At 38.1% G+C, this 14,291-nt stretch overlaps 1 protein-coding gene across 5 annotated transcripts in view; it reads left to right on the top strand.

The window, feature by feature from the left end:
- Window positions 1-14,291, top strand: part of CNOT2 (CCR4-NOT transcription complex subunit 2) — a 60,810-nt gene that overhangs the window by 31,717 nt on the left and 14,802 nt on the right. For all 5 annotated transcript variants that reach the window (XM_063133897.1, XM_063133898.1, XM_063133896.1 and 2 more), the window contains 5 exons: window positions 6,039-6,161; window positions 7,474-7,540; window positions 9,979-10,126; window positions 10,775-10,957; window positions 14,135-14,214. In XM_063133897.1, coding sequence (XP_062989967.1) covers window positions 6,051-6,161; window positions 7,474-7,540; window positions 9,979-10,126; window positions 10,775-10,957; window positions 14,135-14,214 — 589 coding nt within the window. In that variant the 5' untranslated portion in view covers window positions 6,039-6,050. The remainder of the gene's footprint in view (window positions 1-6,038; window positions 6,162-7,473; window positions 7,541-9,978; window positions 10,127-10,774; window positions 10,958-14,134; window positions 14,215-14,291) is intronic.

Genomic DNA, 14,291 nt, shown 5'->3' with positions numbered 1-14,291 from the left:
ACATTTATTGTCAAGAATGCGCAATGGTGACTCTATTCACATGTTGGGAAACTGAGCGTAAATGTCTCAGTAAAATAGATCAATAATTGTAATAAGGAATGAAAGAAACAACTACGCTGGCAATAGATGTGAAAGCCTGGAAAAAATTGGAAACATTTGGATAAAATTATCTTCTTGAAGCAACCTTCCCCAATCTAGTGCTTTCTGGATGTTTTGGACTACAGTGCCCAGCATTCCTGACCAAAGGCCATGCTGCCTGAGGCTGATGGGAGTTGTAGGCTGTCTTAGGAATGTAGGAAGTTGCCTTATACTGAGTCAGACCATTGGTCCATTTAGCCCAGTATTGTCGACCCTGACTGGCAGCAGCTCCCCAGGGTTTCAGGCAGGATTCTTTCCTTGCCCTACTTGGAGATCTGTAAAGAGAGCTAGAAAAACGGTAATGCTTATTTTTCAGTTTTTTCAAAATTTCCATCCCTCCCCATTCCCCTCTCTCTGGGAAAAAATGGGGTCTTCCCATGGCCTCAACATTTCTGGAATTTTGGAGCACCTGAGACCTATTTCACAAAGAACAAAGTTCCTTAGTCATAAAATTGCATGACATATAAAGAGGGGAATCTCTGTCCCTACACCAATGATACAGAACCTCTTACAGCATGAGGGCTGAATTCCATTTGGGAGAAGCTCTTGGGAATCACATTCCAATTGTGGGTGGGGTTGAAGGCAAAATGGGTGGAGCCAAAACAAAAATACTAGCATGTTGTAGCTTAAAGCTCTTACTGCTGCTAACTAAGCCATAGGGAAGGCATTTCTTTGGGAAATGAAAGGAACACCTGTGCAAATACTGGTCAAATATTAAACAATACATCATCAAGAGGGAGAGGTTGGGGCCAGGCAAAGTAGAATGGCCTTCTGGGGAACCCCACAAGTCTGGATTTTGCCCCGAGCCTGCAGTTCTGCACTCCTGCTCTACATGTTTTCATGAGCCTGGGATATGAAGGCTGTGGTATAGCACCCTGTGAATGAGCCCAAAGGAGTCTCAGGTTCATGTCTTCCCTCTTCCCCTTAATATGTAGCGAGACTCTGGATTGAGGTTAACTATAATATGCTTCAATGTCAAAATGGTCCAACTATTATACTGCTTGAACACTGAGACTAACCAATATTGGGTCCTAAGAAATCACCAAGTGGTAGGGGAAGTGCTATGGCTGTTGACATATCACTGCCTAAATCTACAGAAGTAGGTTTACTCATGGCAATACCTTGCTGGGTAACTGCATGTGTAGTTCCTCCCACTGGTTCAACATCTGCAAATGCACTCTTCCCAGCACAGGCCAAGTGGGATTGCCCCGCATCCCTGCTTTTATCTCCAGTCTCTCAGATTGGGGAAAACAGGCTAGGATGACCTCCGAGGGGATTCCGGTGAGGCTTGAAACCTAAGCCTTGACGGAACTGCAAGAGGGTCCATGGGCTGGATTGGGGTGGAACTTCTGTACCCCTGAACTAAAATATGCTGGCATTTTGGGTCTTGCCCTTTTGTCGTTGAACCCTCCATCCCTGGCATACAGCCCCAATTGAATTTGACCCACAACTAAAAGAGGTTAGACATCCTTGCTTTAAAGCTTAAAGTTTAAGCAAGAGTATCTTAAATTGTATGGATGTGTATCTATATGTGTGCATCTCCCTTACCTGAAGCTGTCTTTTTGGCTCCCCTCAAGAGGTTGTTTTCCATACAGAATCTTTCTCCCATTATTCCATGATTTCTCAAATATGATACAGATGAACTGATCATATACTACACCATTATGCAAAAAGATTGCTCATCCAGTTTTAATTTAGTTGCTATTACCACATCCATGTGGCTACATGTAGACTTAAACTTGGTAACATAAATCCCTTCTCTTGAAACATTACTTCTAAGGGAACCTTCTGATTTCACTGTTTATTTGTGCACATGGAGGCAATTGTTGTGCTGAAAATTAAGATGACAAAAGTGCTTAAACCACATGGGGCTGAAAGACATACCTGGGTTTCCTAAGAATTCCAGTTACACATTCACATACTTCTTTTTACTTTTGAAATAGCTTCCATTAAAAGGCCTTACAATATTACTTCAAAAGTGCTTATCTGCAGTGGCTCATAAGTGGTTGGAATAAAGTTGTGGTATTTGCTATTGCATGGTTTCTTCATTTGGCAAAAGGGCTCTTTGATATTTGATCTTCAGTATAAAGGAAGAGCTATAGTTTTGTGAATTGCAGAAAATCTTAATCTTTTATAAAAATCCCAAAGCAGTCCTAAAAGAATATAGGTAAGTTCTAGGAGGCTAGAATTAATTTCCACTCTTTGATCTTTGAGGCTGAAGTTAGGAAGGTAAAAAATAATTTAGCTTAACAAAGAGTCTTCAAAGAGAGAGCCCTTATGCAAAATACATGAAATGATAAAGCAAACGCCCCTGCCCCTTGAGAATTATATATGTCTCTTTTGGACAAGAGTAGGACAGCTCTACTCATGAGAAACATGGTATATAAATATTCTAAATAAATAAATATTCTCATTGTTTCCATACTTGATGCTGATGTGAAATCATTTCATGTAAGTCCCTTTACTTTTGCTTTAAAAAAGCTAGAAGTAAATAAAAAATGCCCTGGATTTAGAATGTGGTCTAGAAGGGCTGTCTAAATGGATGTTACTGTTTTTTAACAAGGAAAATGGATAAAGTGATTATAAAGCTTTTTGTGTTCGTCTTGATTAGCAAGATACATCAGGGAAATGATACCTAAAATTGGTCCAGTTTTCATTTGGTTAATACAAGGGTCTTGAACCTTTTTTTTCCAACCCAAGGGCCAAATTCTATTTTGGTGAAGCTCTCTGGAGTTGCATTCCAGTGGTGGGTGGGGCTGAAGGCTAGGGGATGGGGCCAAAGGCAGAAAGGATACGGACAAAATATCTGGATATTTTGACAATTAGACTGTTCAGACAACACACTGAGCCATGGTGGTTAAGTATTTTGAGCTAAACGTTATGACTTAGTGCGTCGTGGGAATCATTCCTAACTATGGTGACTACATAACCACGGTTTAAACACCCTCACTAACCATTTGTTGCAAAAGGGTTAGCGGCCTAACCATGGCTTAGCGTGTCATCTGAACAGGCCCAAAGTAACTAATCCTTAGGAGTGGCATGCAAATAGTCAGGGGAAGTGGGTGGAGCCAAGGGAAGTGGGCATGGCTAATTGGGGAATCTCAGAGAGTGCCTGAGGTTTGACATGCCTGGATTAAAATGTAGAAACTCACAGCTTTTTTTCAAGGAGAACAAAATTACGTAGTTTTGTGAGCAATGGATTTCTTGGCTCTCTAATTGCACTGTCCTTTACACACTTACCTGGGAATAAGCCCACTTGATAAAAGTGGGCTTTACTTTTGAGTACATGTGCAGAGGATTGCCAAGTGTAACCCCTCTACATATATTATTCAAATGGTTCTGTCATCCACAAAGGTACTGTACAAAATTCTCTTCAGAACAAGATCCAATGTAAATTTGTAACAGTTACTGAATCTTATCCCTTGGCAATTGTAACTCTAGTTACATTGCTTCATATTCCTTCAAAAATGTCTCTCAATTCATAGCCAAGTTCATTCCTCCAGTAATGGAAAATTTCCCCTGGCATATAATGTTGTTCTTCTGTCTAAAAGGGGGGAAATTACCTTTATTTTGAAATGTTGATAGACGTGTGTTTGTGTTTAAGTGAGAAATGGAAGTTGTTTGGCCCTGTTAACTGAGCAGGCCTGAAAGTGATGAATGCAGCAGAAGTTGTACAGTAAAGATGTGCATTGGTTGAAAAGTCTGCATGCACATCTGTTCCTAGACCCATAGCAATACTAGACTAGGTGCTAATTTATAGGTTTGTAATTTCATGGGATTCTAGGCTTTATGAGGATTGCATAAGGGGTGGGTACACATGATTCTCCATCTTAAGGCGCAAACCTATGTGTGTTTAGGCAGGAAAATGGTCTACTACATCATGGCTGGCTAGGGAGTCTTGGGAGTTGTAGGACTTTTTTCTGTCTAAACCTGCATAGGATTGCACCATTCATGTCTGAATAGAGTTAATGGCTATTTACAAAGCTTTCTACCTTGGGAATATAGTGTTTATATAATGGAGGCAATGCTGTAGTAGTGAGATCAGATTCCTTCCAAAATCACAACTAAATGGAAGGAGTTCCTAGTAAAGAACATGGTCTCTGGCTTCAACACGTGCAAGACAACTAGTCTGGCTGACTCTGTTTTTCATTCTTACTTGGAACAGCTGCGACCAAGGATTTCTCCTCTCATCACCACTTTGCTTAGCCAGAGTAAAAGAGGAGCTAATCCCCTTACCCTGTTAGATATTGCATTCCGTTTTGTAGGTGATAATTACATTCTCAGGAGATTTGTGCAATGGGAAGTGTCAATGGTGAAAGGAGAGCACTAGCTAAGTGTATTGGAGAGTCTGAGATATGCTTTGGGGTAAAATTGAACCTTTTTTGAACTGTCATTAGTGAATGACTACAAAAGAAGCTAGACTAATAACAGCCATCACCTATCTGACTTGGTTTTTCTCACTGGCTGGAGTCTGCTCTGCTACAGTAAAGCAAATATGCAGAGCTCATGGTAAAGCGCTCTCGGTACCATACCTAAGCAAAGATTTGAATTTATTTATTTTATTTGCCCATCAAAAAAGTAGTTATAATAGTTACCCCCTTCATAGAATTGCTATGAGGGCCTATATTTATTAGTCACCCAGTAACCTTAAGTTCCCTGAACAATGTACAGTTCAGGAATTGAAAATATTTAAAACATAACATCCATAAAATGCAATATAGCACTTTTAGCAGTGTTTTATAAATGTTTAATCATTTTTTAAAAAAGTTTTACATCACATAGACACTGTAGAAAAGCAGTACATAGTTTTGGGTCCATCCATTTTGGGGAATGAGTAGGTGCTGCATAAAATAATGAGTATATGTACTGGTTTGGATGTAACACTTATTTGTGGTCTAGCATTACATTCATGAACCTTAGGCGTATATGCTTTTCCTCCCCTTTACTTTAGTGGAGCCTTGTGGAGAGTGGAAGCTTTCACTTCCACTTTTGATTGACTGGTTTATTGTTTATGTCTGAAACTGGAACTGTGGTTAATGTTACCTCTGATTTAGGGAAAGAAGCTAAGATTGTAAGCCAGTGTCCTTGTTCAGAAGACATGCTAAGCCATAGTAGTTAAGCATTTTGAGATAAATATTACAGCTTAGATGTCATGTGAACCATGACTTAGTGTGTTGTGTGAACCATTCCTAACCATTGTGGTACATAACCATGGTTTAAACATATTCACAGACAATTTGCTGCAAAACGGTTAGCAGTCTAATCGTGCCTTAGAGTGTTTGAACAGGCCCACAATGGCCCTGTTCGTCAACATAGCCAGAAACTTTTAAAATTCTGGCTTAACTTGAATGAACATGCATACTGGTTCATGTTATTCAATTGCTTCCTCTTTGTTCCTCCTGTCTGAACTAGGAATGCTAGCTTGTTCCTCTCCTAATAAGAATCATAAGCGAGGGTTCGTTGTTGGCTTATGACTGGTTTGTTAGGAGAGAAACAAGCCAGGGTTACCAATTGGACATTACATTAAACAAGACACAGATGGAGAGTCCATGGCTTCTTTGGCAGCTCCTAGGAGAAGGAGCCAAGCTGGAATGATCATGCAACACATACCAGCACATTTGCTCGTTCGTGATAAGGCAGGATTAGTAAATGGGGATTACTGAAAATGGAAGCAAAAGCTCCTGATCATCTCATGGCCATGCCAGAGGAGAGGGGAGACAGAAGCTCATGAACCCAAATCTCATTCCCATAATAAGTTATAAAATAATAGTCTCATACAGTGTTTCATCAGAAAAATACCTGTCTTTTTTTTAAAAGCATATCTGTAAACTAAGGAAATGCTTTCCATTTCTTGCTTTTCCAAATAATTGTGTATGTCATAATGTCATATTCTTATCTAGGTGACAAACAGCATGTTTGGTGCTTCAAGAAAGAAGTTTGTAGAGGGGGTCGACAGCGACTACCACGATGAAAACATGTACTACAGCCAGTCTTCGATGTTCCCACATCGATCAGAAAAAGATGTAAGCTTTTGTGAAAGTTTTCTTTTGTTCTTTAGCCTGCTTAAAAAACATGTGATTTTGTAAACGGGGTATGGAACCAATATCTATCTATCTATCGATAGATCTATCATGCATACATACATGCATACATCATGCATACATACATGCATACATACATGTGTGTCATGCATACATACATACACACACCTATAGATAGGAAAGCTCAGGGCCTTGCATAGATTTAAATATTAGCTAAAAAATAATTGAAATTCATAGGAGCTAGCATTAAAAATGCTTAGTATCCAGTATCAGATTTTTAAGCATCATCTTGTACAAGATTGGAAAATATTTTACATTCCTAGAAGCCAGCATCACATGTTGAGGTGCATAAGTAGCCACGTCCTTGAGGATTTTCCAGCTCTAAATTATGTCATAAAGAACTATGGCGGCATGCTACGCTAGCCAGTACATGTCTTTCAACTATCTAGGAGCTAGATAAATGGTAGGCTCTTCTTGTACTAGAGCTGAGTGCCTCTTGAAACTCAAACACAGGACATGAAATGATGGCCTCCCAGGAATTGTTTACCATAGTTTCAGTTAATGATAACAAGTCAGAATGTGTGCATGCAACGTATAAGCATATTAGTGCACGTGTGTCATAAAAACAATGCAATGATGTAATCGTCGTTCTTTTTGTGGGTTGACCATCTTGGACATTAGGAAATAATCTCCTTTATTCCTTTGTTAGCCTTGTACTAGCAGTCAAAAGATTCACCCATCTAAACACTCAAAACAATATATTTCTCGATGGGTAGGTTAACGTAGGAATGAAGGAGACCTAGGATTGACCAAATGACCATTTTGGACTTTAGGAAATAATCTCGATTGCTAAGAAATCATGGTGACCTCTGCATTCTGGATGTCATACTGAGAAATTATTACTTTTGATTGTTTTAAAGTCAGATTGCCTTGCTACGAGCTTCATGTTTGAATCACCCTACCCCATCCTGGTGCCTTCCAAATGTGTTGGGACTGCAACTCTCATGCTGGCTAGGAATGATGGGAATTCATTTCATTCATTACATTTCCATACTGGCCAATAGCCAAACATCTCTGGTCAGTTTATAATTGAAGTCCAACACAACTGGAGGCTACCAGTTTAGGGAAGGGTGGCCTAAATATTTTATCAAAATATTATTTTTCTTTTGGTACTAGTGTTCAGCTAGCTATTTCCAGGATCTAGAGCCCATGCACATATCCATAAAGGAGGTTAATATTGTAGAAAGTTTTTATTATCCTACACATGACTTACTTTGTATTTCCCAATGTTTAGATGCTGGCATCACCATCAACATCAGGTCAGCTGTCTCAGTTTGGGGCAAGTTTATACGGGCAACAAAGTAAGTATTCTGTTTATTATAATAGGACTATTCACTAGTGGTGGTTGTGTGTGTGTGTGTGCGCATATAAGTTACTTTGAAACCATGCTGGTTTGATGCAGTATGATTTCAGCATATCCTTATCCTCTTAGAAATATGGTGTAGCCTTTTGGTTTCTGGAAAATAACAAAAAGGTCTAGGTTAAAGTTTTACTTTTTATGAAATGAAGCTTTTTCTGTATAGTACCACACACAGCATTACATCCTTAACATGAGTTGCTGGCCCTTACACTATTGGTGAGTCATATTTATTGTATTTATAATACTTGCATACCACTTAGTATAATAAAATTTCTAAGCTTACGAAGTGGCAAATTAGACTTGAAATGTTTTGTCATTATACATCCAAAACAAATGTATTAGATTTTAAAACAAAGGAAAAAAGTCCACAGGCTGCAAAACGAGAGGGGAAAAAATTGTTTGGGGGCCACTCCTTTTAGGCTGTCTCCTACTTTCTAGCTAATACTACGGTTTTCAGGGAGCACAAAATTTAACTTTTGCAAGAGGTTGTACACATCATCTGTATGGTAGTGGTTTTTTCTCCTGAGTCGTAAATACTGCAGTTTATTGTAAAAGCCATCACTAGAATATTCATGAAACAGGGGTTTTCGGAAGGGTAATGTCCCCTTGGATGTGCTTATCATACTACTTTTGACTAGATATAATTGGTCAGGATTATTTCCAGACCTAGGCAAAGCTTAAACTATCAACAAGAATGAAAAGTGAAGCTAGACAAAAGTGATTTCTTTGTCCCTAAAGAGCTGCCTAGGAATTCCTACAGGCTTCAGCAGGTGAACAACACTAAGTTTGCTGCAGCCCACAACAGATACACTCCCCATGATGTGCCTGTTTCTTCCTCATTAAGCAGTGCTGAAGTAGTGTATTCAAAATTGTTCTTAAGATGGTTACTTTTTTCATTTTTTCAGTCCTTAGAACTACAGTATCTTAGCCAATTATGTTACTGTTCATGATGCTAAACAGATCAAGCACAACCAACCAAGTTAATGTTTTGTATCTCTTCTTCCCATGGAAGAGCATGGTGGCATTTGTGGTAGAAAGAGCTAGATCCGTTTTCTCTTCCCAGAGCTGTAAAGTACAAGCAGGATAGGCGGGCAGTAGGAAGCCTGGCCAAATCCATTCAGGTGGAAATGATGGTTTTGGCACATGAGCTTCCAGGGCTTCCTACAACAAAGAATAATCACAGCCCTAGCAGCTGCATGTAACATCTCTGAGCTGTTGGGGAGGCTGAAGTCCCAAAAGTACATGGATGAATTGGTCCCTGCAGACGGTATTATTGGCAATGCGCCCTGCTCATTCAGGGAGATGGCTACTTGCGTACCTTTTAAAGCTCTTTGCTAGAGCTCCCTGTGGCAAAACAAAAAGGCACATATGCACTGATTTTAATTGACTTTTTATTGTACCAATTAATCAGTACTTTCAGCAGTAATATGTACATTGCAAAATTTCAAAGTTAACAGCTGTAACATTGTTTATTGGGTATAATGTATGTTTCAGAGGTTGTGAGGAAAGGTGAAGTTCTCATTTTAGTTTTCCTCTTTTATGCTAAGATTGGGATAGAATAGAAAAAGAATAGAAAGTATTACACAAATTCAGTACAGATTAGTTCACAGAGACATAGGTCTGCATCGAACATCATGCAAACAGAATTCTGCTTGTGTAAAGGGATGCCTTTCCAATCCTCCCCCTTTGTATCCCCCAATCTGCTCTGAAGAACCCCACACCTTCAAAGTGGATGGGGGGGGGAGTTTGCAGTGAGGGGAGGCTTCATTCCACATTGCACTGGCAAACAGACACCACTGAGCTCAGCCAATACTATATGTGTAGGATCTTAGCCATAAGTACTTACTGATGCATCAGTGTAAGTGACAAGATGTCTTCCAGAGTTTAATGAAAATGAAGACTTGTGGTACACCCTTCAAAGCCCAGATTTTTTTAAAATAAACAACAACTTTTGAAATTGACTTACGGTGTCTTTTAAATTTATTTATTTTTTAACCTGGGTTCTTCTTGAAGATGTCAGGGTTTGTTTTTTAAATCTGTTAATCTTGTTAATCAAATGAATGAAAATTCCAGAGATAAAAATATATTGAATTGTATATTTAATACAAAGAACTCTCAGATGAAATCCCTCTTCTCCTGAAATATTTGCTAAAAATTTAGTCTGGAATTTGGAGCCTGTGAATTTAGATCAGGATATCATAAAATCATCCTGGTAGTTCTTGTTGTTGAAGCGCACTCTCCCTCCCAAATTTTCCTGTATAGTTTCTTAAAATACCATTTTTTGCTGTCAAATCAGACTGAATTCCCATCTTCACAAAATAGATATGATTGTTCCTTAATTCTCTGCGTTCCCACTCCTCTGATTTTTCCCCCCAATAGGTGCACTAGGCCTTCCAATGAGGGGGATGAGCAACAATACCCCTCAGTTAAATCGCAGCTTATCACAAGGCACTCAGTTACCAAGCCACGTAACGCCAACAACAGGGGTACCAACAATGTCACTTCACACGCCTCCATCTCCAAGCAGGTATTTATTGACAACAAATATTTCTGCAGGGCATTCTCAAATATGCTGTTTTAAATTATTTGCATTCTAGATACTCTTTGGGGGGGAGGGGAAGCAACATGTGTTAACTTTCTAGACACTTGATGGTCCTGGGGAAAAACTTCTAATGCAATATTGATTCCTGCATACAGAAAATAATATCCACCTTCTGCTGTGCATCTTGTTTAAAAATAGTATATGGTACACAGCAGTTCAAGGTGGTATCTTAGGAGTGCTGTTATCAATTATACAGATGTCATGGTTTAACTGTAAAGCATTTCCAAATTTAAATGGCATAAGAATATTTACTAAGAATCTGCATTTGGTCTGACAAACCCTGTCTTGTTCTCTAAAGTTAGCATGTGACTTTTATGGAAAGCAGTCTTGACTGCTAATATCACTTTTAAAAAACAGAGCTTGACAGAGCTGTGAAAGACCTGCATCTGAAATAAAGTTTGGGAGCTACAGCCAGTCAAAGTGGATGGCAGATTTAGATAGACCATTGGTCGTACTCTGTATGCAAGGCTGTATAAAGTGGCCATTTTACTTGGAAGCAATTCTGAAAGCTGTGGTCTGTATAATAATATGCTGAGCATATTCATAATTTTTGTTGGATCATCATCTTTTCAGGGGTATATTGCCTATGAATCCTAGGAATATGATGAACCACTCCCAGGTCGGTCAGGGCATCGGAATTCCCAGCAGGACAAACAGCATGAGCAGTTCAGGATTAGGCAGCCCTAACCGAAGCTCACCCAGCATAATCTGTATGCCAAAGCAACAACCCTCTCGACAACCTTTTACTGTGAACAGGTAAAATGGAATCAGTATTGCTAACTGTTTGTCACAGTGGGCTAAACAATATCCCTTTGCTTTTTATTAATACTTTTCCATCTACAATGGCTGCCAGTACATTTCTGGGCCTAATTGAAAGTGCTGGTTTCCCATTTAAAGCCCTAAATGCCTTTTGACCAGGTTACCCTGAAGGAATGTCTCCGCCCTTATGTACTTACTTGGCCATTGAGATCATTGTCTGTGTCCTTCCTCTAGGTGCCCCTGCAAAATGAAGCAAAGCGGGTGACTGTGGGTTAGGGGACCTTTTCAGAGGTAGCACCCCGCTTGTGGAATGCTTTCCCAGGAGATACTCCGCCAGCACCTAATTTATAACCTTTTTGGTGCTAGGTGAAGACCCTTTTATCCTTACAGGCATTTTAAGAACTTTTTAATGTTTTCATAACTCTATTGTGTTGCTGGTTTTAATTTGGTTTTATATGCTGGAACAGTTTTTCATTTGCTGCTGTTTTTATCTTGATTTTATTATGCTATTTTTATCTTTTGTATTATGTTTTTAATTTATTGTACATCACCCAGAGAACTTTGGTTATTGAGCTGTTTAAAAATACAATAAATAAATAAAATCTGCAATAACAAGTTGAGGTAGGTAAACCTTGTTCCCTATGGAACTAAATAGGTTTACTTTAAAATGTTGTCATCACTTATTGCAGCTGCAAAATTAAATTTCTAAAAATCTGTGTATCAAATAAATGTGCTTGAATCAAAACATAATTATTTAATATACAAAGCTGACTTTTGGTAAATTTATATTAGGATTAGAGAGTCTGCTAACCAGGCTTCAACTGTGAAATGTAATCACTGCCCTAGTCCAAAGGCCCATATGGTGAACATCATATATGTAGAGGAGCTTATTTTCACTCCTTTCAACATAAACTCCTCATGTCTGACAAGTGGCCTTTCCTAGCAAAGCTCTAGAGATAATTACATGGGGCCTTTAACACAGACTTAGTCTTTGTAGAAGTATTACAAGGGTGCTTTGGATGAGGTAGCTTCTATCATCTACTTTTCCAAGTCCAAGCTTGTATAAAAGAACTGGGAAAGGAAGGCAAACTTTAAATATTTTCTGGTCCTAAGTTTTGTCCTTATCCTTTCAGATTCCTGAAGTAAGAGCTAATTCTTTTTACCTTACGTTAAACCATTCAGATTTAATCTTTGATGCTTGTTAATCAAAAATGGTATTTAGTATGCAGTTATTTTTATTAATCTTAAGGAGAAACCCCCCCCACCCCATGAAAGTGGTGATAGGAAGTAAGACAAATATTTTATATTGTATATTTAAGTTGCAGAATATGTAACATAGATCCTCAGAAGAAGAAACAGATATGTGATAGATGTGATTTCTAATGAGCAAGTCCCCAAATCTTTGGGAGAAGATTTTGCAATACTTTATCAAGTGGTTGAGCTTTTTTCTTTTTTTTTTTTTAAGCTTTTTCCATTGGTCTGGAAATACTGCTGTCAAAGTCTTGAAAAACTCTTGAATTATTAGCTATTGGAGTCCATCTCTTTCTTCTTAGCCCTGGCTTCGGTCCTTCTCACTAATTTTGTATATAGTGAAGGGCCCTCTGCTTGTGAACTTTTTTACCCAAGAAATCTTCTCTCTGGCTGAGTTTGTTGACCAACATACAAAACCCACTTTCTGAATATTTTTAGCATGGTACAGGTGTAATGTTGATATTACTTAGTTTTAGGAAGATGAGTGTTTGTCATCAGTTTCACCAAAAGCATAAATTACTAGGGTCGTAAGAGAGAAAATTGTATATTTACCTAAAATATATTTTGAATAAATTTTGTTGTTATAACAGAAACTGTTTAGACATTATTCATTTTTCTGACAAGCAGTACAAATTATCCTGAACAATGTACTGAAGAAATTGGAGTAGAGAGAATGTGGTTTGATTGTTCACTCCTGTTTCTTGCAGTTACATTCTGTTCACTTATAGAATCCTGACTTGTGAATCTGAATATTAAATACCCATTTCTAACGAACATAATAAAACAAGTTTCTTGTTGCATCTGATCTGTTACAGAGAACAAGATAATAGCCTTCCTATTATACTCCTATCTGTGGCCTCTCCCAAATGACAGATGGTGCGGCTAAACCAAATGGTTATGTTCCCTGCAGACTGCTTGGAGTATAAATGAAAAAGTTGCTAAATGGAAAAATAGTTGGTGAAAGGGAGAAACAGGAAGAGAGACTGAGTATTAAAATAGTTTTATGCTTATGAGCATGCCTCAAGTCTGAAATAACTAGCATACCTTGGTTATTATTATTTTTTAACCACAAACTGATTTGTTTTCAGTATTATATGTGCTCTCACTACTTCCTGGGGAAGTTTTGTATTTCTTTTGTTGTTCTGAGGGCTTGCAAGGATGATTATATTCTGCATATCATCAGAGTTGCACTTCACACGTTCTTCTGTTTGGGAGTTTTCTTTTATCAGCAATGCCAGCCTAACATTTTTCTTGATAGGCTTTGTTCCAAATAAATCAGCCTTGGAATACACTTCCTGCTAAATGTGTTAGATGCTTTCTTAAGTCTAGTAAGTTTCTGTTCCTTGGCATCTTTTAGTACAAGAATTCATTTTTTAATGGATGAAATCTTGCACCTGCTAATTCTTTAATATCTTGACTTTTAAGTAATATAATGGTGCACAATTATCTTTTCCTGTATTGCTTTTAGCTTGTACTACAGATCGGTTCTTTAAGGATTCACAGGTGGATTGCCAACATAGGTTCTTTCCAGTTTGAAAAGCAAAACAAAAATCTTTAGCATTTAACTAGTTTTCTAATTAGCTGTCTACCTATTTTAGTTCATCCAGTTCATTTAGTTCCTTCACAGCTGACAGGTGATTTTTCCAGTCCATATGACCAATGTATATTGAGAAGTCAACAGTATTATATAGTTTTTTATTTAAAAATCTGGTTCATTGGTTCCATTATCAATCGATGCAGTATTTATATTATTCTGTTTTGTGTAAAGTGATTAATTAGGGAATGAGATGGAGTAGGCATATAAAAGACAAACAAAGTGAGGTGATGGTCATGTATTATTTTCTCCTTCCATCTCCCGCAGGTTAGGTGATTTAAATATATTAAGTTCCTTCCTCTCCTCTTCTTTCCCCCCCTTTATATCAGTATGTCTGGATTTGGAATGAACAGGAATCAGGCATTTGGAATGAACAACTCTTTATCAAGTAACATTTTTAATGGAACAGGTAAGACTGCTTTAAATCTACACACTTTAGAGACTTCGTTGAGAACATTCTTCATGCATTTTTTTTCTAATTACCAA

This window comes from Elgaria multicarinata, chromosome 9, assembly GCF_023053635.1.
Source record: "Elgaria multicarinata webbii isolate HBS135686 ecotype San Diego chromosome 9, rElgMul1.1.pri, whole genome shotgun sequence".
NCBI classification, from domain to species: Eukaryota; Metazoa; Chordata; class Lepidosauria; order Squamata; family Anguidae; genus Elgaria; species Elgaria multicarinata.
The sequence above is the reverse complement of the archived record's forward strand: the minus strand, read 5'-3'. Positions and strand labels throughout refer to the sequence as shown.